General features: G+C 37.0%; 1 protein-coding gene and 1 pseudogene across 1 annotated transcript in view; both read right to left on the bottom strand.

Annotated features, from left to right (window-relative positions):
- Positions 1 to 4,465: 4,465 nt before the first annotated feature.
- LOC131146596 (PLAT domain-containing protein 3-like) lies at positions 4,466 to 5,650 on the bottom strand (annotated as a pseudogene).
- Positions 5,651 to 6,842: 1,192 nt separating this feature from the next.
- LOC131146595 (autophagy-related protein 3) overlaps positions 6,843 to 23,858 on the bottom strand; it is a 30,940-nt gene continuing 13,924 nt past the window's right edge. The window contains exons 5-10 of the mRNA XM_058096272.1: positions 23,521 to 23,606; positions 20,315 to 20,366; positions 19,719 to 19,784; positions 9,719 to 9,846; positions 8,405 to 8,507; positions 6,843 to 7,041 (exon numbers count right to left, since the gene is read on the bottom strand). Of these exons, the coding sequence (XP_057952255.1) occupies positions 8,411 to 8,507; positions 9,719 to 9,846; positions 19,719 to 19,784; positions 20,315 to 20,366; positions 23,521 to 23,606 (429 nt within the window). The 3' untranslated portion in view covers positions 6,843 to 7,041; positions 8,405 to 8,410. The remainder of the gene's footprint in view (positions 7,042 to 8,404; positions 8,508 to 9,718; positions 9,847 to 19,718; positions 19,785 to 20,314; positions 20,367 to 23,520; positions 23,607 to 23,858) is intronic.

The raw sequence follows: 23,858 nt of genomic DNA on the forward strand, positions 1-23,858 counted from the left end.
ACGAACTCGCAGTACCAGCCGTGGTGCTTGCCGGTGCCGTCGGAGGTGAGGTTGTCAGTTCTTACACCAACTGGGGTTGTAGTGTTGTGTAGAAAGGTACTCAAAAGCTATCCAATTAGTATTCAAGGGAGGTCATTGCCAGCTAACCTAGTAGTTTTAGAAATGTATGGTTTTAAGATTATTTTGGAGATGGACTGGCTAGCTGCCCACTATGCTAGTATTGACTGTTATCAGAGAGAGATAATATTCAGACCTCCCGGAGGATAAGAGTACAGATTTGTGGGGTCATACGTGCGCATCCCACCACAGATGTTATCCATCATTCAAGCGAGGAGGTTGTTGCTAGTGGCTTGTCAGGGATATTTGGCCTGCATAAAGGAAGTATCAGAAGGGGAGTTGAGTTTAGAGGATATCCCGGTAGTGAGAGATTTTTTTGATGTATTTCCTGAGGATTTGCCGAGACTACCTCCTGATCGTGAGGTAGAATTTGCTGTTGATCTAGTTTTAGGGATAGCGCCGATTTCTAAAGCACCGTACATAATGGCACCGGTAGAACTAAAAGAGTTGAAGGAACAGTCGCAGGAACTGTTGGATAAGGGATTTATTTTGCCTAGTGTGTCGCCCTGGGGAGCGCCAGTATTGTTTGTAAGGAAGAAGGATGGGTCGATGATAATGTACATCGACTACGGAGAAATTAATAAAGTGATTATCAAGAATAAGTACCCGCTTCCCCGCATTGATGATTTGTTTGATTAGTTACAGGGGACATAGATATTCTCTAAAATTGATTTGCGATTTGGGTACCATCAGGTAAAGGTTAAAGCGGATGATGTTCTTAATATAGCGTTCAAAACCAGGTATGGCCACTATAAGTTTCTAGTTATGTCATTTGGTCTGACAAATGCTCCTGCTGTGTTTATGGACCTAATGAACAGGGTCTTTCATCAGTACTTAGATCATTTTGTAGTAGTTTTTATAGATGATATTTTGGTGTATTCAAAGAGCCCTAAAGAGCACAAAGAACATTTGAGGATAGTGTTTCAGGTGCCGAGGTAAAAGAAGTTGTATGCAAAGTTCAGAAAATGTGAATTCTGGCTGGAGCAAGTTACTTTCCTTAGATACATAGTGTCCAGGGGTGGTATTTCAATTGATCCGATCAAGATTGAAGTGGTAATGGATTGGGAAAGATAGGAAATCAAAAGTTTCTTGGGATTGGTCGGGTACTATTGCATATTTGTTGAGGGCTTCTCTAAATTGTCGGGTCCTTTGATGAGATCGACCAGGAAAGGTATGAAATTTGAGTGAACTGACGAATGTGAACAGAGCTTTCAGGAGTTAAAGTAGCGGCTCATCACTGCACCGGTTTTGACGATTCTTTCAAGAGAAGAGGGTTTCGTAGTTTACAGTAATGCGTCACACAAAGGGCTCAGATGTGTTCTGATGCAGCAGGGGAGAGTTGTAGCATATGTCTTCCGAAAGCTGAAAGAATATGAGAAGAATTACCGTACCTATGATCTGGAATTAGCAGAGGTGGTTTATACGCTGAAAATTTGGAAACACTATCTATATGGGGGTAGGTGTGAGATTTTCACCGATTATAAGAGACTGAAATACTTCTTCACACATAAAGAATTAAACATGAGGTAGAGAAGATGACTGTAGCTAATAAAAGATTACAACTGCACCATCTGTTACCACTTGAGAAAAGCTAATGTATGATGTTTTGAGCCGTAAATTAGTAGGATCAACAGTATCAGTAGTGGTGGTGTAGCATCATATCAGAATGAATCTGGAAAAACTTGGGGTGGAGCTTGTAAAGGGTAATCACCAGGTGTTCATTGCTAATCTAATATTACAGCCCACCTTATAGGAAAGAATTAAAGTTAATCAGATGAGTGATCCAGAGTTGGTAAAGCTTATGGATAAAGTGCAGAATGGACAAAGAGCAGAGTTCAGTATCTCAGATGATGGAGCCTTGAGGTTTCGTACCAGGCTGTGTGTACCTGCCGACCCTGAGATTAAGAGGATTATCTTGGAGGAACCGCACCGATCCCTTTATACAGTGCACCTAGGAAGCACTAAAATGTATTGAAATTTTCGGGAGTCATTTTGGTGGAGCAACATAAAAAAAGAGATAGCTGAGTATGTAGACTAGTGTTTGACATGTCAGCAGGTGAAAATTGAGCATCAGAGACCGGCGAGATCATTACAGTCACTCCACATCCCCGAGTGAAAGTGGGAACATATATCGATGGATTTTGTCACAGAATTACTGCCAGTATTGCATGGACAAGATGCCATTTGGGTAGTCGTAGACCGTTTGACGAAGACTGCCCATTTCCTTTTTATCAAAGTTAACTACTCCATGAGCAGACTGACAGAGTTGTATATATAGGAGATAGTTAGACTCCATGGTATGCCAGTGTCCATAGTTTCAGACCGAGATCCATGATTTACATCTTAGTTTTGAAGGAGTTTGCAAAGGGTTATGGGTTCTCAATTGACGTTCGACACAACATTTCATCCTCAGATAAATAGCCAGACGGAGAAAACTATTCAGGTTCTAGAGGATATGCTAGGAGCATATGTGTTGGACTTCAGGGGCAATTGGATACAACTTGTGTCATTGGTCGAGTTTGCTTATAATAACAGCTATAAGATCAGCATTAGGATGACATCATATAAGGTATTATATGATAGGAGATGTCGATCCCCATTATACTGAGATGAGATTAAGGAAAGACAGATTTTGGAATAAGGCCACTATGTGGGTGGCCACCGGCTCTTTCTAGAGTCGGATAAACATTCCAGTGATTCCTAGAAGAAGTTGAGATAAATGTAAGTTAGCGAATTTTGAGGATGAAATTCTTTTAAGGAGAGGAGAATGTAACGACCCCAAAAATAATGGGCATGGAAGTGTAAAAAGAAAAAAAAAAAAACCAAAGCGTCACAGTGTGGTATCAGAGCAAAGGGGTAGTTACCCCCGATCGCCAGGAACTCTCGCTTATGAATGATTATGGTGAAGTAAGACTCTCTACCTGAGGACTTGCTGAATTGAGGGACGGCGATACGTTACGCCTCAATTTCAATAAGTGCTATGATAGGTACCTGTTATTGCCACGAGCACAAGGCCCACTAGGTTAAGTGACAACGCTCGAAAGGGGGACGCTACAACAGGGCCCATTTTTTTGTTAAAAAAAATATTTTTCTAGCAAATGTGGAGTTTCTTTTCCCCTCTTTCCTAAAGGGGCTCGATGCGAGCCTATGCAAACCCTACTAATTTTTAATAGTGTTTTAATTTATTTTTAAAATTTTTTCATTTTCTTATGATTTGACACGAGCCCCACTAAATTTGTCTCTCTGATTCCTTTAATTTTCTTTAAAAAATATTTTGTCTTTTTATAGACAAAATTTAAAAATTCTAAAATTAATAATGAATTTCACTAATTTTCTTTTTTAAAAGTCAAACTCATCAACTTTGTATTACTTTATTTTCAATACTTTTATATTATAAAATTAATTCAAATTATTAGTTCTTATTTTCTTTATTATTTGTTTATATTTACATCTACTAAAAGTATGGAATTAATTTTAATTATTTTGTATGTTTCAACATAATGTTTAATGCTAAAATGATATATTATTGTAATTTTTTATTTTCCAAGTTTTTCACATGCAGAAACAATTAAGTTGATGTGTTTTATAAAAAATTGTACTTAAATATTTTTTATGCTATATGTGTTTTAAAAATATTGTTTAACAAAATTGACTATTACAATATGTTTTTACCATATAGTTTTACTAATAGTAAAATTATATTATCTATAATTATATCTTTGTTTCAATTTTGTATTAATAACATTGATCTTAATATTTAAATTAACTTTTAATTTATTTCATAAATATATTTTTTTTCTTTATATTATCCTGCAGCAAAGAATTTTATATTATTAACATTGATGTAGTCTTTCTAGTTATACATGAAAGTTAAAAAATAATAAAAATATTTTGTAAATACTCATTATTTTTAATTTTGTTCAAATCAGTGAGTATTTTCATTTTAATTCTATTTTAAATTTATATAATCATCTTATTTCAATTTCAATTGAAAAATATGTATAAAATAAATAATTTAATATAAAAAATTAATTTTACATATTAATATGTTATCACATTAGCTTATCAAAATAACTGAAAATTATGAAATTTAATTTTCAATTTTTTCCCAAGCAATTTAAAACCAAAAGCATAATCTATTTTTCAATAGAAATTTTTTTTGTGAACATTAACTTCAGATCTTTGAATTATGTAAAATTTATAATTTTAAAACATAAAATAAAATACTTTGAATTTGAAACTGGGTATGACAGCTTATAATTCAGGTTATGAATTTGTGCATCGATTTCCAAACTTCAGATGAAGCAATTTCAAATACTTATTTGGATCTAAAACTCCCGATCATCAGTTTGTCCCTTTGGGAGAAAGAACTAAATTTGTTTCAATTAAAGCAACACCACAAACTGAGTTCAATACCTTCATCATTACATATAAAGAAATTCGAAGTTCAAGACCAAGAAAGGAATTAACACCAACGTATAATTAATTATATAACTCGATCAAACACCGGTGGAGCAAACCTCACTAGCAGCAACTCTCCTCAAACAAACAAGACCACGTAGATCTACTCATCTACAAAATGGGCATATCTTCACTCTCCGCATCAATCACTGAGAGGCAGATGCGACCCGATTGGGCCGATTCCTCACAACGAAGCGGCCGGCGTTACCCTGCTCCGGCGGAGCACGGTGGCGCAGGCACCCGTCGAGGACCGCCGTCAGATCGTAGGGGGAGCGTCGGTGGCGAGCCACTGCTCGACGTGGAAGATGCTCTGGCTGCAGCCCTGGTGGGGCCCGGTGGAAGTGACATCCACGAACTCGCAGTACCAGCCGTGGTGCTTGCCGGCGCCGTCGGAGGTGAGGTTGAGGCGGCATATCGGTGAGCCGATGCAGGGGCCGCGGCCGCTGAAGATGTCGACGTTGCCCCTCTCGTAGTAGTCGTGGCCGGAGCCCATCAGGCCCCAGGATTCGAGGTCCGCGACCCGGACGGAGCGCCCGTCGGGGTCGCCCAGGGTGGCGCTGATCCGGGAATCCGTACCCGCCTTCAGGATCGACCCCGTTTTCACGTAGAGCGTGTAAACGCATTCCTTCTGCAAAGGAAATGGGAGATAAACAGGGTTAAAATCTAACTGCATGAATTTATCAAGATCCGTTTGGCGATGATCGTTGATGTCAGGAAATTGCTATAATTTTCCAAGTTTTGAATCAGTGATGGCGATGATCATATGGTGATCTATAATCTAAGTTTAGCTAAGACGAGAGATATGATGACGACGTCGTTAGGGAATGAGATCTAAGATGCTATAAAAGGGAATGTGGGATGGCAGAGTGGCGGCGGAGTACTTACAGAGCTGTGTCCGGCGGCGGCGGAGAGGACGACGGCGGCCAGAACCACCGACAAGAAGCGGCTACCCGTCATCTCTAGACACTAGTATCACTCTCGGCTCTCTCAGTTTCTCTTGGGTGCTTCAGTGAGGAGCTAGTTGGATTGATAGAAGAGATAATTTGGTTTAAATAGAGTGGAAACAGCGCATTTGGTGACAAGAACTCGTCAAAATCCAATATATAACGTAGGAAAGACGCTCCAATAAATCTCAGCCCTCCAAATAATCATCCGACGGATATGCTTTAAAATTATTTGGAGTGGACCCACATGCACGTGATGGCGGTATCTCAAAAACGGTGGAGGCAGATTCTGTAAAAGATGAGCAGAGCTAGAGGAACTAGGCTCTCTCTCCCCACCGTTGGATTGTTAGAAAAGGATTTGTGATCCGACGGCGCAGGTTGAAACCAGCTGTACAAGGTAATAATAAGTGGGTAGAAGACAAGAACAATGATTGTCTTAGCCTCTTAGGAGGTTATTTAGGGTTTGCAATTTTAAAAATTATTTAAAAAAAGAAGAAGATCTCAACAGTTTTTTCTCTTTTAAAATTTTAAGATTTTATGAACTTTTTTTCTGTATATAAAATATAGCTTAAATTTTAAAAATAAAAGAAATATTTATTTATTATATATTTCTAATCATTTCACTTTGAATAAACATTCCTATAATAAAATTTTAAAATAATTATTTCATATCTATAACTTTTTATAAATTTGTATAAATTTTCATCTTGTTATTTACTTTACAAGTTTTTATTTTTTGACAGTATAGTTCAAATTTTTAAAATCAAAGAAATAACTATTTCTTATATATTTTTTAATTAATTTATTCAAGATGTAATACAAAAGGAATATCTTACAGTAAAATTTTGAAATAATTATTTCCTATCTATAATTTATTATAAACTCAAAAATATTTACATTATCATTTATTTTGCAATAACAACATAATTTATTGTTTAACTAATTATAACTAACCTACCAAAACTAATTTATTCTTAACAATAGGCATTCCATAAACCAAACATAGCCTTAATTTTTAAGAAAATTATCTCATTTTTCAAAGTAAACCTACAAAAAGTTAATTTAAAAAAAAAATCAGAACAAATCATTTTTAAATTCATTGATTTACTATATATATATATATATATATATATTATTTTTTATTTTCTTTAATAACCAAACGTTAAAAAATAAATTCCTTCAGATTTTCCCTTTCGAAGATCCAAATGAGTGGACCTTAGGAATAAATTGGCCACTTTAAAACTCTTTAGATTAATAATTACTTTCCACTAGTAATTTATGCTGCAAAAGCAACATGGTGGTAGAATTAGCTGGGCAATCTCAGAAAACAGCAGGAAGCATTTCGCAATGTCAAACATCTGTACAACTAATATAGTTGGATGAACATTCACAAGGATTACTGTTACATGAAGATTTCTAAGGAATGATTCAACTGATATATACAACTAGAAATGTGTTTGAGGGGATTATCCCCGCAACTTTCTTCCGCATTTACCCGAAATTCCGAGCTTCCATCCACCTAAACCAAAAACAGAGATTCATCAGCCAAGAATGAACAATGTAGAAACTGAAGTACACTGCCTAGGGTTTGGGTGCCAATGCAGTGTAAGAATATGCTTACCTTATCATCATATAAAAGAAACAGTAATTAAATCACACTGGAGGCTTCAATAACAAGGACTAGGCATGAACTAGTTTTGTTTATTTCAACCTGATATAGAAAGTCAGAAGGTTCAAATTACGAAAGCAGTCTTGTGTATGGAGGCAAGTTCATGTACGTCTTGCCCTCCTAAGACCCCCATTGGCGGGGAGCCCTGCGCACTGGGGTTTACATTATAACCCGATGTTGGAAGTGTGAAAATATGTTCCAAATAAAGGAGCAAAGCAGTCGATGCACTGGCTATACGGAGAAGGGTTCTGGTCAGAGCATCTAATTTTCCCCAGACACCTGGGCATTAACCATATGGAGAACAGATTCTGCTGCAAGGTGTGGCCTTCCTATATTAGGTACCACATCTGAAAGGCTGATAAAAAACAACTCTAACAGTTAATGGTCCGCAAAATGCAGATTTGCAGGCTTAAAAGAGAGAATTTCAAAGTTTTTAAGAACAGGAGTACCCTGACGTGGTTGATAATGAGGTCTATGGGTGCATTTGGATGCAACTTTGGAAGAAAATGCCTTGGAATGGCTTCTAGAAGAATGGTATCTAATGGCCTACTAGGGTTATTCTTTTCTTTTGGCAAATTACTAATCATCCCATCAACTTGCGCTGCTTAGAGACTGCATGGGAATAACAGCAATGCTCAATAACATGCAACATTCTGCTCTGTTACTGTAGGAACTTTGGAAAGGTTATTGGAATTTGAGAAGTATGCACTATTTAAGGATCCTCTCCAGAAAATAGAGGTGGCATAGAGATCTGGAATTTAATTTCTAGAACATAATTGTTACCCCTGAGATGAGGAGCGCAAGGTCAGCACCAAACAAGCTGGAATGTACAAAACCATGGATACCACTGGTAAGATTAGGTTCAGCACTTTTAGGCTCAGTGAAGTGGTATGAGAGTTCACAAATTAATTATAAGACAAAGGCTCATCCAGGAAAACTGCCACCCTTCTACCCAAAAATAAGTTGCAACTGCTTTTATCAAAGAGCACTTCAACAATGATTTCCCAGAAAATCATCCATTGAATGGATGAAAAGTAACTGCATATTTTTTTTACACATATTGAACTCACCTTCCCAAGCCAGAATACCTAGAATATGGCTAGATGCACCATAGTCTGCCAAAAGACAACTACAATGGAATCCCAGAAATGTAGATCTCAGAACCATTCAGATGAACAATGAAGAATAAGGGACGGTAAGCTATCAGAATTACCTCAAATCAACTGCTGGAGCTACCAAGATCGAAGTCCATGGTGTAATCATATTCAATTGTTGGAATTACGGAGGCCACAAATTTCAAGAATAAGAAGAGGTACCTAAAAAGAATAACAGATTTGAAATAAAAATTCTAAAAGATAATAACGGACAAAACAATTAGAAGAGTAGAAACCCAACATTGGTAATATTACATTATACTCATTCTGTCCCCGTGTACCTTACTGGACTAGGGACCAGAATCAAGCTTTCCAAGCAATCTACTTCACTGGTAAAAAAATATCACTGATGATACATTAATGCTTAAAAGCTCAGACATGGCTCATTGAGTTCAAGTATTAACACCCAGATAACACAAATTTCTTCACCACAACTTGTTCATGTAATTAGAAGGATCCTAATAATTTGATGATGCTTAGCTTGAGGATCATTTATTTTGTTCAATTTATTGCACAATATAATAGAGGATTATTTATTGTTTTTGAGGGGGTAAGGCATAAAGTGTAAAGTTTAAGTCATTCGTGCTCTATATATGGCAGAAGTAACTGCATGAAGATATTTCCTTCGTGGTTACTTTGTGGGATGCAGATAATGTTTCTCAAGCTACCAATGTTGCTGGCAGTGAAGGAGGTGACGGGAAATTCTGGGGGAAAGAACCACTTGAAGGTAGCAGGTGCAATTTTGATTTTGATTCTGATAATGATTTGTTAACAAATAAAATATGCGCTCAATATTATTGCAATAATTTTGGTTCTTCTTTGGAGGGTCATGTGCATGAGAACTCTTATGGATGTTGACAAGGTTACAGTCATGATGATAATAGGTGTAATTTTGTTGAGGGCTCTGGACACGCTTGGAGGGATCAAGATAATGGAACAAAGAAAGATGGTAACTTATAAACACCCATTTCGGAGATGAATGAAAAAGACGTTGAGGCACAATTTGGTTAAAATGGTTTTAAGCTTAACTGGTCTTAAAGGTTAGGAAATTGGATTGGATGGGGAAAAGAGTAAGAAGAAGGGGCAGAGAGAACTGGATAATTTGATCCATGTACTATAATGGTAATGATTTAGAGAAGGATTTTGCCTTATCTTTTATCTAATTCTTGACTACTAATTAATTTAATATGATTTAAAATCAGGAACAAATGGTAAGGCCTTCAAGAGACTAGTATCAATTCAATCGAGAAAGGTTTCACTGTTTCAGTAAGAGTTAACATATATTTGTTATCATAATTGCAATGCTCCATGCACAATTAAGAATGCTTCATTTTTTTAAAAAATAAACTCAGTATAAAAGAATAGACAATTACTTGTCAACTTCAGGCTCCACTCCACGGGACATTAAAACATCAATAATCTTCTTCATAACAGCCCCATGCCGGCATGGATGTACAGAAGCATGCTTCCCAGGCAGATGTGGATGGTCTTCAATAGTTACCTGTGTTAAATTTAAAACCAATAGTAAAATTAGGTAAAAGATTCTGAAAGAAGCAATTGTAATAACTGAAGAAAAGAATAAATGTACAAAACAAAACAATCTTGATTAATGTGAAATAAGAAGTAAATAAATAAAACAAGTATTGGACAGAAAAATTAGTATTGCAAAAATTAATCATTAAGATAATTCATGAATTCTTTTTCTCGTAAAAAAACTCATCACAAAGATAAGAGATACATTGAAATAAACCGATGCATGTATTACTTTGACAATAGATATTTAGAAGTCACTAAATGGTCATTCTATGAAATTGATTCGCTGATTAGCTACTGGGCCTAATAGATTGATTGAACTGCATGATACAAGCGAACATGCATATGCTTGCAAAACAGACACTTGTATGATTTGTTGACAACATACCAGTCATTTAATAAAAAAAGAAAAAAGAAAAACTACACCTTATCTGAGGTTATATAATATAATTGCTGAAAAAACTGTTGACAAGACAGTCTTCCTCTTGGCCAGAAAACAATCACTAGGGAATAAAAAGACAGAAGTTTGTTTCAGAGGATATTGCCTTAGATTAATGGCAGAAGTTTGTTTTTAGCACAGGACAATCTACAACATCAACCACCTAGTCATCGACCTACTAGGTAGGCTTGGCAATATGAATTCTTTTCTTCTATTATGCACGATCTAGGGCAACATCCTCTTAAAACTTCGTATTGTCAAAACTTTCTTATCTCACTAAGTTATTCTAGATTTACCCCTACCTTTCCAACAACCTCTAATGTCAAGCATCACCATTCCTCGTATAGGGTTACTTGGTCTATTTTTTAAGTGTCATCTATATCATAAGTGCCAAACCATCCGAACTTCCCTTTCCTTCTACAAGCACTATGCCAGGCCTACTGGGTGCATGTTCATTCTTTCCTTTATCTTCTAAAGTTATACCAATCATCTGTTTTAAATTTTCTTTTCTGATGCATTTACTTTTTGGATATATAGTTTCATAGTTGCCCAACATTCTGACCCTTATATCATATATGGTCTTAGTTGTCTTACAAATCTTTCCTTCTAATTTTCAGAACATACGTACTCTATACGCCAAATGCACTCCTCCATTTTATTCAACAAGTTTCGACTTCATGTAACACTTGCATAATAGATCTGAAGTAATGAAATCTAAAGGGTCACTCACATCTTAACTGCAAAGGAAAAATCCTGCATCAAAGCTGCCCAGCCACCCTACCTAATGAAGGAACATCACACAAATATTTGAGACTGATTCCTTTAGCTCTCCTCGCATGCAGCTAGTCATTAATATTAGTTCAATTAATTATCAAAGTCTAATTAAATTCTTTGATTTTAGAGGGAATCTTAGCCTTCCAAATTACATTATCAAGAGGAAAAGGAGAAGGGTTTGCAGACTTCAAAAACAGGGAATCAAAACTGACAAAGAAATTTCTCCAACTCAAAGATCCATTTGACCCTGTTGGATGATTTGATAATTGACAATATCTTTACTTGAGCTAAGTTTGTGAAAAAAGCACGAGGTGGATGGTTTTTATCATTGCATGAAATATTTAGTATAGCATATGCATGATGAAGTATTTGCATGAGTAATGTGATTTTGAAATTATTCATGGTAACTAAGAATAATTTTTTCTTTTCCTTTTTTTTTTTTTTTTGATGAACTTGCCATACAATTCACTCTCTTCACTTGGACATACTTATTTTTTCACTTGTATTTTCACATAAATATATATATAATTTATTCACTACAACAACAACAACAAGAAGCAGCCTTAAGTCCCACTAGGTGGAAGCTACATGAATTCTTTTCTGCCAATTTACCCGATCAAGAGCATTTTCCTCTACTAGATTACGAGCTATTAACCTTCCTCACTACCTCATTCCAAGTTATTTGGGCCTATCCCCTACCTCTTTCATGTCCAAAACAATAATTAACTCACTCCTTCTCATAGGTGCATTACTAGGCCTGCGTTTCAAATGTCCAAACCATCTAGCTGCCCCTCTCTCATCTGGTCTTCATCCCGTGGAATGCCTAGATTGTTGCTTATATGCTGATTCTTTAGTTTCCACCTTAACATTCGCATTTCGACAATTTTTACTTTTTTGTACATGTTGTTCCTTAGTTGCCCTACATTCTGAACCATAAAGCATAGCTGGCCATATAGCCATCTTATAGAAGTTTCCTTTTAATATTAAGAATATTCTACGATCACACAACACGCCTAACGCACTCCTCCATTTTACCCGACATACTTTAATCCTTTGTACTACATCCTCTTCAATTTCCTTTCCACTTGCATAATAGATCCGAGGTATTGAAATCTACAAGGGCTATTAATTTCTTAATTATCAAGTTAAATCTTCTCTCCATTACTTCTCTTTATGTTATTGAAATTTCATTTCATATATTATGCCTTATTCGTACTTATCCTAAAACCTTTTTGACTCTAAAGCAGTTCTCTAAAGTTCTAACTTAGATTCCACTCTGCTCCTACTTTCATCAGTCAAGACAATATCATATGCAAACAACATACACCAAGGGATCTCGTTTTAGATATTTTTAGTGAGTTCATCAATCACTAAAGTAAAATAAAAATAAAAATAAAAATAAAAAATGACTCAAAAATAGAACCCCTCCTATTGTGATGGGAAAATCTCTAGATTCCCCTCCTATAGTCCTAAAGCTAGTTATTAATAGTTTATTCACTTTAGATAATCATACCAATTCCTAAGATATTTTAAGATAACCATTAACTAATACCATAATGGTATTAGTTTGCATAATCAATTAAATTGTTGATAATCTCTTGAATAATCTATATAGTGTCTGAAATTAAATTTTAAATTCTCTCTTTTTGGAAACATCGAGTACTGGAGTCTCTCTTCTTATCTCTTTAATTTTTTTGTAATCAATAAAGAAAGATTCATTAAAGGGCATCATGGGAATGCCGGCATGTTGTCCAAGTACAAACCAGCAAAGGAATTCGCCCTATTGCAGGGCATAAAAAAGATCAAGAATTACAAGATATAACACAGGAATGTTCTCATTGTAGCAACCCTGTATCAAGAGTCAACCAAAAATAAACCACTATGCCACCTGTTCACACTAGCAATCCATTGGTCTTTAGCAATACGTAGGGGGCATGGCTGATCCTTCAAACGCTCTATTATTTCTTTCATCCACACAAACCAAAAAATGGCAAGAGGAATGAGGGACAAAGTGATGTATGACAAGCAACAGAATTCAGAAATAGAGAAAGAATCGAGACTTAGGGGGAAAGAATTAGAAGAGAGAAGAAGGGAAAGCAAGAAGGGGCAGCTGGCAGCAAGGAGAGAACCGAGGAAAAAAAAGATAGATAGAGAAAGCAAACAGAGAGGAGGAGGAAGAAGGGGGGGAAGGAAGCAGCAGCAGGAAAACCTGCAAGGAAGAGGGAGAAAGAGAGGATTTTGGGGTTGGGGGGGGGGGGGGACTGCAGATGCAATTCTGATTCAAAACATTGATGGTCCAGTAACTTACACGTCCAGCATTTACACCTACTACTACTAACACACATTTACATAAAAATCCCAACAAAACAAGAAATTACAAAATAAACCCAAAGTACTTAAAATACACAAAACAAAACTAAATTAACTAAACTCCTAAAATAACCAGAGTTTCCCAAATTAAAATAAATAAATAAAACTGGCTGCAATATAACAGCTAAAGGTCTCCCTTGGTGGTTCTCCATCACAAAGCTTTGTTCCCCTCCTTTCCGGGCCCATAACTCTCTTTTCACAGTTTTGGCAGTAAGCCACAGCTGCCTAACCAGATTACTCGCCAAATCCAAAAGGATTCTCATCCAGGAGCATTGTAAGAGGATGCAATCAATAGATTTCCACACTTTCCAAACACAATAAGCACTTGTTTTTTTTATAGCAAAAGAAATGCACTAGGTAGAATAAGAATGTACAATCAGGAGACAAGACATCTCCTTAATGAAATCTTGGAAAACCCAGGGAAAACAAAATAAGAAAACCAAAAGGTGTAAAAAACAGCCCAAGGAAATCAGCACAGCCTATGAAGCTAACAGAGAAAGCCAATGCCGCTGAATATCTGAGAAGCATATCCCTTTGAAATTACCATCACCCACGCACCACAGAGAAGCCAGAAAATGAATCTTCTTCCACACCAACAAAAATGCTAATATCTTCCCTGAAAATATACATGAGATTGAATTTGTTCCTTCCGCAAACCCCAAAATACTGAAAATACAGCATTCATCCATAGCACTTTCCCTTCCTTCTTCCTACCAAACTCAACAAAAGATATTGCCAAAAACTCCTCCACTGTCACTGGACAAAGCCAACTTTCTCCAAAATAACTGAATAACTTGTTCCAAACCTTCCATGCAAAATTAAAATGCAAGAAAAGATGCAGAGAAAATTTTGAGCAGTTAAAAAAAAGCACGCATATATCTGGAGAGAGAGCCATTAAAGGCCTACTAATCTGCAGCAAGTTACTAGTATTTATCCTATTAAGCACAAACAACCAAATAAAAGCTTTGATTTTAGGGGGATTCTGGCCTTCCAATTAGTTTTGTAGAGGGAAGGAAAAGTCGGTGCCAACCAAGAATTGACAAAATGATTTGCAAGAATAGACCTCCGAGAGATCCAACAGCCAAGGTCGGCTATCAGCTTCCGAGGATACTCGACAACCATTCAACAGGACCAACAAATGATGATAACTCATTTGTTTCCCTATCATTTAAGGATCTCCTAAAATGAAAATTCCAAGAAGGTAAAAGACCACCCGGTCAACAAGGAAAGAGGAAATGGAATCATTATCCTTAGCTCAATCAAAATAAACAAGGAAAAAAGGTGGATGAGATATTATTCCCCAACCAAAGGTCTTTCCAAAAATGAATCTTACACCCCTTACCCAACACAAATTTAGTATGGAGAATAAAGAGAGGGCAAATCTGAGAAATAGCTTTCTGAAGAACATCTAGAACCCAAATTGGTATCCCGCCATTCCCATCAAGTCCAAACTTGCTTTTAACAACTTTATGCCACAAAGAAAAATCCTATAAAGGGAACCGCCGAATACATATGGCCAAAAGAATTGTGGTTTTAGATACCGAATTTCCAAGACCTAAACCACCCTCTTGTTTACCTACAAACTACATCCCAACTCACCAAATGATCCCCAAAACCCCTATTCCCTAACGGAAGAAAATCTCTCATAATCTTCTAAATCTTATTAGCAACACCCATTGGAATCCTAAAAATAGAAAGAAAATACAGCAGGATACTAGAAAGACAAGCCCGGATTAGAGTAATCCTACCTCCCAACTCCCAAGGAAAAAAGGGCTCCCTTCCACCCATCCACACTATCAACTATCAGGTCCCAAAAGCTGACTAACCTAGGATTACCCACCAAAGGAACCCCTAGATAGGATAACGGCTACTCCAACTCAACACACCCTATCTCCATGGATAACTCTCTAACACGTTCTACAAAAGCGTTAAGTTCCGCAATAACACTCTTCCCCATATTAATCTTAAGCCAAAAAAATCCTTTCAAAAATATGGAGAGCCCCAAAATATTCAAAAAAGGAGGCATGTGATCCTCCAAGAAAACAATGGTATTGTCAGCAAACTGAAGGTGTGACGATAATCTTCTCCCTACCCACTTCCCCTTGTCTTATCCCCCTTACGGCCCTAAACCAAGATTTTGGTTCATCATTTACTATCATCAAGTAAAACAAACTAGAAATACAACCTTTCATTGATTTTAACCATCTCTCTCCAAACCCCTTCCTCATAAAATTCTTATCCAAAAAGCTCCAACTCACTCAACCATAAGCCTTTTCCAAATCCATCTAAAAGATGAAGAATTCCTTCTTCTTCCTCCTCCCAATGTCCACAATAGCTTCATTTGCAACCAAAATGGCATCCATAATTTGTCTTCCACCCCCACCCCCCCAACCCCAAAGCACTTGGGCCTTAGAAATAGTCATATCAAGCACCAAAGTAATGAAGGTAGAATTAATAGGCCTATGATCAAAAATCTTAATTGACCTACATTTCTTCCGACGTCAAAGTAATGAAGGCAGAATTAACACTCTTAAAACTCCATTCCCATAGCATAAGTTGAAAACCTTCATCTAGTCATTCTTCACTATTGGCCAATAATCTTGATAAAAAGCTAAGTTAAAACCATCTGGCTTAGGAGCTTTATCCCTCTCCATTCCAAAAACAATAGATCTAACTTCCTCTTCCTCAAAAGGTCTATCTAACTGGGCTATCTTGTTCACAAAAAAAGGATCCCACTCCAACTCTTCCACCATCAATCTACTCTCATCCTCCTCAAAAAAACAAGTTGTGATAGAAATTGGTGATCTAGGAGGAAATCCTAGTTTTATCTGAGATAGTCACCCCCATGTCTACCTCCAACTCCCTATTAAATTCTCTCTCATTTTTCCACTGGCTATTCTATGAAAAAATATAGAATTACAATTACCTTCATTTACTCACTTAAATTTCGTCTTCTACCTCCAACTTCTCATTTGCTTGAAAATCATATCTTCCAACTCATTCTTCAAAGAAACCCTTCTAACCTCCTCTTCCCTTAAGAGAGTAATGCTTTCTTCCTCTCGATATATCTCATCCAATTCACCTAAATGCTAGTTTTTTTAATCCTAATATATCCAACCACCCCCTTATTCCATTTTTTAGTTTTTATTTCAAGCTCTTCAACTTCTTCATAAATCTAAGCCCCTCCCAACCCCTTTCCACAACCTTTAACCAAGAATTCCTTACCAAATTTTGGATGGAGCCTTGATCCAACCACATATTTTTTAACCTAAAAGGAGCGTGACCCCAAGGCACCTCCCTAAATCTCAATAAGATGAGAAAATGGTCGAAGGTGGGTCCAAATAGCACAACTCGGGAGAGATTAGGGAACACGTCCTTTCACTCATTTATACACAATAACTTGTCAACTCTACAAGCCACCACCCTATCTCCCCCCACTAACCATGTAAAATTAGCATTGCCCAACAAAAGGTCACTCAAACCACTTTCCCTAATAACCAAAGCAAACTTCTGCATAGTGCCAGTAACCCTTCCCACCCCCTTCTCCCTTGGGGACTTCGCCACATTAAAATCACCACCTATAATCCACCTAGGCAAACAAAAGACAAAGACAAAATAAAGCTCATCCCAAGAAGAATCCCTAAGAGCTGGTCTAGAAGGATCATACACATTACACATAGGAAACCCACCATTGACCCTTGTGTCTAACTTCTAGCCGGATAAAAAGAGAAAAAAAATCCCACTAGTCTGTCCACTCTAGTAATAAAACATATCCACAACACAAGTATGCCTCATGCAAACCTTTGAGAGGATTCCCATATCCCTCTAACAACCTCCTCGTCAAGCTTAGTCCCCTAGATTAACACAATATCAGGAGAGCTCCTAAGCAAAACCTCCTTAACCAAACTTTTCTTCCAAACATCCCGTAGGCCTCTAACTTTCCAACTTATAATCTTCAGAACCTTAATGTTTGCCCCCCTTACCGCCCCCATAATTGATGGAAGAAATCAAATTCTTTAATTCTTTTTGCATTTTTTTTTTCCTGCTCATATGTTTTAGGATTCATCCCCAACATAACATTAGCTCCAGCAAGACTCACTAATTTCAAACCCATGTCATTCAGAAGTTCGTTTGGGTTTTTATAGCCCCTCTCACTATTCCCTAGACGAAAATCAAAGGCACTACCCCCAGCAAATCCCTCTTTTAGGCATAAAGCATCAAAAGGAGAAAAGGACTGAACAGGAAGAGGAAGAATACTTTTTTCAGCTTCCTAAGAATTCAGATCATCCGAAGGAGTTGTTGTCTCTCCATCATTACCCTTCCCAACATCAGAAGAAATAGAAACGACGTCCACCTTATAAGGAATAGGCTCAGGAACAAGGGACAAAGACCCACCCCCTCAAACAAAGCAGTATTTTGATCTGAGTTGTGCTTAGTAGAATCTTCTAACCTTTGCCCAGTGTCAAAAGACATTGGAGAGCTCTCTTCTCCGACATGCTGACTTCCATGTAAGAAAATCTCATTCTGTAATATTTCTCCCTCCTTTTCATATAAACAAAGATCTCTTGAAGGTTCTGCCCATTTATCTTCTTCTTATGTATCTAGCTCACCTCTCAGCTGGTCAACTAGCAAACCATTGTCAGAATCACAAAAGTTGCTTAGGTTGTCTTCTGAATCTAAGTTCGCCTCATCTTCAATAATCTCTTCCTTTGAGTCTCTTCAATTCTGTTGAAAACTGGGAGCCAATTGTCAAATGGGAACAATAATCTTTCTATGGTGTCAATTTTTCATTCCTTTCTTCCAATGCTGTCTGCGGCTCTCCGAAACTGATTAAAGGATTGCACCTATCCATCTTCAAAGGATCTTCCTCCCCCTTAGAGAACACCAGCATCTCCACTTTCCTATTCTCCTTAACTAGTACCTTCATCAAGTCAGATCCCCCACTCAATTCTAAGTGTCTGTTTGAAATGGACTTTCTCCTTTTCCACCCAAGCTAGCTCACTGATCCAGCCCATTTAGAATCTCTTGGGCCTAGCAGAAAAGCAGGCCTCAAAACAAAGCCTCCAGGACCAAATAGAGTGACACACAGATTCTTGTCCACTTCCACTATCTTCAGCCCAGGCTTCATTCCAGTAGTAGTAGCAACTTTGTTCTTTCCATATTCATCAACAAGAGGCAGTCTCCTTTTCTGCAGGTTATCCGTGATCAGAAGTTTCCCAAGAGTTGCCTTCAATGCCAAGAAAGCATCTTTTGTGGAGGCTGCAGTTTTCCAGATGGACTTCCAGGGAAAGCTGCTTAATGTTGGATTTTTTATTTATTTTTTTGAAGATTGACTCCACATTGACCAGGAGATATTTTAAATTGATTGAGAGATTCTCAAATTGATTTATTTCATTCTTGGATAACTTTCAAATTGCATTAGAAGTAACCGATTTAATTGATTCAGGCCTATTAGAAAAATATCGTGTGGAAGATTTGGTGGAGCTGTTTCCTTGTTTTGAGTATCCTAAATTGGTATTGCTTTAATTGATGAATATCAAATGAGATTACTGAGGGCATAAGCATTTGTGATTAATCTCCTCTCCTAAATTGTAGGTGTAAAGATTTTGGCACACATCTTCCGAAGATTGGACATGCTTAGTACATTCTTCATCTCTAAACTATAAACGGTAATGATCTGTGATGATCAAATATTTGACTGGGACAAAGTTTAACGTAATTAATGTAAATTTACTGAAATTTTCCAGCACCTATTCTACAATGTTCAAATTATCTCCTCTCCTTGGTTTTTGCTAAAAATTGTTTCTCTGCAACTTATTTGATGAAGAGATCGAAAATGAACCAAAAAATTCCATTTATATCCAGTTTCTGACAAAATTATGTTCTGGCTTAAATCTTTTTTCTCAGATTTGAGTAGCTTGGACTAGTTCCTTCTATCCTTTGAAAAGATAGAATCTAACAAGTCAATGGAACACTAGACAAACACTACTAATATCACGATCTGGTATTAAGATAACCAAGTTCAGTTTTTCCACTATGAAATATTATATCATGCCTAGTCCATTGGCACTAAAGAATTTACATCTTCGCTGAAATTTCTCACAGGACAATTCACAGACACCAAAAGTGGATGCTAAGAAATTTAAGGCAGGTTTTTTTTTTTTTTTTGGTCTGAAAGACATTTACAAACAAGGAAAAAAAAATGCAAAAACTATAGAAAGATTTCTAACATACCAAACATAAATGATATAGCTCACCGTTTTACGTGCATGATCTTGACTAACATCTTCAAGTACAAGTTCTGGTTGTAGCAGAATTCTTGACTGTTACAAAATACCAAAAGAGTGCTGAATAACTGAGGCCACCAAAATTAGTTCAGAAACTGCATTAACTAATTAAAAAAAAATCACATCCCTTGCTATAATTCTATTTACAACACCTAGGGCATTTCTAATCAATGCCATATAAAGAAATTATAAAGCACAAATTTCCTGTGTTTTTGAGGTATAGACTAAAACAAAATTTATAAGTTATTTGGGCCTCATGCATTGAGGTGAAGCCATAGATGCTCATGCTCTTGACGTCTGTGGATCATAGAGCAGCTGCAAAAAACGCAGTGCCATAGACTACTCCCCCTTGTCAATTTAGAAAGTAAATCGAAGGTATCATCAAATGATTGTGCTCAGAAATATGGAGTTTGACCTTGGATTTTACATTGTACAGGTTTGTGAGCCTAAATAAATGAATCATCTATAGTCCGCAATTACTATGCAAAAGTCAAACACAATCATTTACAAACAAAAATAAATTTCAATTCCAATAACTCAAATCCAAATGAATTGGAATGACCAACCTCATCATATCCAGTTAGCCACACACGAGGAGTTTGATAATATTTATCATACCTGAAAGAAATGAGACAGAAAGACTGCTTAACTAATGTGCAAAAAAAAAAAGCACTACATATTTAGCCAATGTGCAAGTACAAATGTATAGTAAAAACAACATCAAAAGTTCCAAAAATGCACAAGCATTTAATTGGTGCTTCAAACCAAGCCATGGAAAACAAGTAGCGAAGATTCGATCAATGACTTTAATACTATGGATTCGAAGAAAAGAAATTGTATACTCGTGTATATTAAGGCAGGATGAAAAGATGAACATGATCCAATGGATAGGCTCTAAGGTATTTATATTATGAGTTCCGAGATTTACTTTCTAAAAATTATTTAGTCTTTACTACAAACATCTTAGCTTATAGCAGAATAAGGAAGGTCATTATCAAGGAGAATCTCTAACTCGAGAAAAAAGGGTGAGCATGAACCAAAAATAAAATGAAGGTTGCTATATTCATTGCATTTCTTTCAATAAATATCTTAAGAAAAATAGGAGAGGAAAAGAGATACTTCTGAAAGTTTTAAAAAAAACAAAAAAAAAAAAAAAAAGACAAAGAAAGAAAGAACATGAAAAACAAAGAACAAAAAAAGATAAAGACGAAATGAAACTTATCGAGCTCTAAATAAGAAAAACCCTCTTGAACCCTTTCCATTGTGGTTCATAGTGCACTACAAATTTTCTAAATTTTCATGTTGTCCTTTCTTTGCTTTGCTTTGCTTTAGCACCATGCAAGCAAACTTCATCCACTCCAGGGGTAAGACCTTATCTGAGGGAGCACTGCCCACATCTTTTAGGCCACCCATTTGCCACACCTATTCTAAGCGTAGATTAGGAAATTGTATTGTATTAGGCTTCCATTTGTACTGTTTCGTTGACTTTCCTTGGTATTTTGTGATTTCATGTTTGTTAGGGTTTTCATGTGAATATGTGTTAGTGGTAGAAGTGGGTATAAATGCTGGACATTTACGTTTTGTTACAGGCATTGTTTGAGTCAGAATTCCTTCTTCTGAATTCTGAATTCTGAATTTTGTTGTCCTACATTATTATCCATAAGCTTTTGAGCTTCAATATCCTTCGCACTTGCCTTCTCCACAGGGTTGGGTAAATTCCTGTCCCCTACATTCATTATTCACCACCAACTCTTCGCCCAAACCATCTCCCTCAAAAACAGAAGAACCCCCCAAACCTTCAAGTGAAGGAGGCACATGAAAAATATCCCCATGTAATTCAGACAAATCGGAAACATACCCAAATTGTTCAAGGAACTCATTCAGTAATAAACAACTATCACGCACAAAATCACTTTCATACTCAGTCATTTCCCAAAATATCACCCCATTTATTTTCCTCCTCAATACGACTACCTCCATTATCTTTAATACTTGGCTTCACACAATTTTGTGCTCCTCAACATAAAATTTCTCTATGGAATCTCTTAAGAGTTTATCACCCGCATATAAGAACTCATTTGATTATTAAAAAGGCCTTCCTTACCTAACCCCTCCTATCTCACTTTCCAACACTTACACCTTTGTACTGTTGGCCTTATTGCATCCTTGGCATCCCTGCTATCCCAGATCTACGTGTTACCTATGAATGCAAACCACCGCCAACTCTATCCTTTCCCTGACCTCCAGCAAGCTGAAACTCCTGCTCCACCCAAGATCTTTCACAACCAGCAGCCTTCACAGAAGACTCTCTCAACACCCGATTGGGAGAAGATATACTGCATACGGTTGACCCACTAGTCTCATCAACACCATTTAGCTTTAACCCCACACAGCCACACCCTTGCCCAATTTTACCTCCTTTTTTTTTTCTGTATAAGATGCCATCCCACAATTAGAATATCTTATGAACTATACTTATTGTAGCAGGTGTTAATTTCTCCAGAAACATGGCTGTTCTAAACCTTCTGAGCCTCACCATTACTTGGGCCCCTATCTAGAACAGCGCCCCCCCAAGGCCTGTCCTTAAAGTCCTGGGGTCAGGACCATGGGCTTTAACATAAGCCTCCTGGTCTTGAACAGCAACAGTTGGGTTTTGGGCCTGGTTACTTCACTGACTCTTCTGGGATATAAATGACCCTCCTTTCCTTTCCAATAATATACCCAAGTTCAAAAAAAATCATCAGGCACCCAGGCCCACTGCGGTCTGAATCCAATCTTAATCACATTCTCAGCCCAGAGTGAAACCCGAGCCACCTTTGTTGCACTTGCAGCCCCAATCAAAACCCTAGTCGCCTCTGCCATGAATCGTAACCCACGAACAAGGATGATTGACTACCAGCGATGTATGACAAAGCTTCTCCACTTGCAGCTCACCGCCACAGCATGCACAAATCTGATTCTTCTCTGGCAACACAACCTGGCTCGACAATGATTCCCTCACAGTATTCCTTTGCCTGCACCACCATTACCAGGAAGGAAATCCCTAGCCACCGTAAAAAATTCTTGCACAAAACATCACCAACCATTCCTTTTTAACCCACCAGGAACAAACACCAAGAACCTTGTTCTTTCAATCCAAGCCATAACTCCAAAAACTTCCTCAACGTCATCAATAGAAACACCATCCAGTACCTCACGCTCCCAAGACAAACACCTCAAAATCCTTGACCCAACTTTCCAGTTATCAACAACAACCAATTAGAAAACCACTTTGCTGCAACTTTACAAAAGCTCATCCACCTATTCTGAGATAGATTGTGCTCGAGAAAAAGAACACTTGCGAGTCTAACCTACCATGCCCTACCACATATTACTGCAAGAGAGGCAAGGAGGATGAGAGAGAGAGAGAGAGAGAGAGAGAGAGAGAGATTAGTTTATGTAAAATGCTGAATTCTTATTTCAGAGAGTTAATTTTTGGAAGTAGAAGGACCGTCATGAGCAAACAAAACACTATGAATGTTACATGCTGCTTGAATTGCATGGTTACCTAGCGCCATGATAACATGAAGTAAAGCCTCAAAAAAAATTATTGAAGCAAGAGAAAATTAGCTTATACTGCATTAAAACGTTTAATTGTGCAGTTACCTAGCACCATGATGATCATGTCTATGAACCATCATCACACTCAAGTAAAAATCACAAGCTAAAGAAGCTGGAAACTCAAAGTTCTCTAATTACCCAAAAAAAAAAAAATCATAGCATTATATCTTACGTGATGCTGACATCATAGGTACGGGTACGGAGAATATTGTCATCATCAGGTTCATGGGCCACAAGATATGTAGATTGCAGTGTCGCCTGCATTCAGTACGTCCACATTTACATCAAATATTTCCAAACATCCTAACTTCATAATAGATTAAATTATACAACCAAAAAAAACAGTACAGGATCAAAAGGCATCATAGTAGAAAAGGTATAATAAGAGGAAATACATAAAAATAAAAATAAAAGAATTTTCTTAAGAATTTATCAACAGCATTTTTATCTGAATATAATTCAGGACACATCTGCATGTAATTTTGGTTCCACTGGTCACTTTCCACATAT

This window comes from Malania oleifera, chromosome 13 (genome assembly GCF_029873635.1).
Source record: "Malania oleifera isolate guangnan ecotype guangnan chromosome 13, ASM2987363v1, whole genome shotgun sequence".
NCBI classification, from domain to species: Eukaryota; Viridiplantae; Streptophyta; class Magnoliopsida; order Santalales; family Ximeniaceae; genus Malania; species Malania oleifera.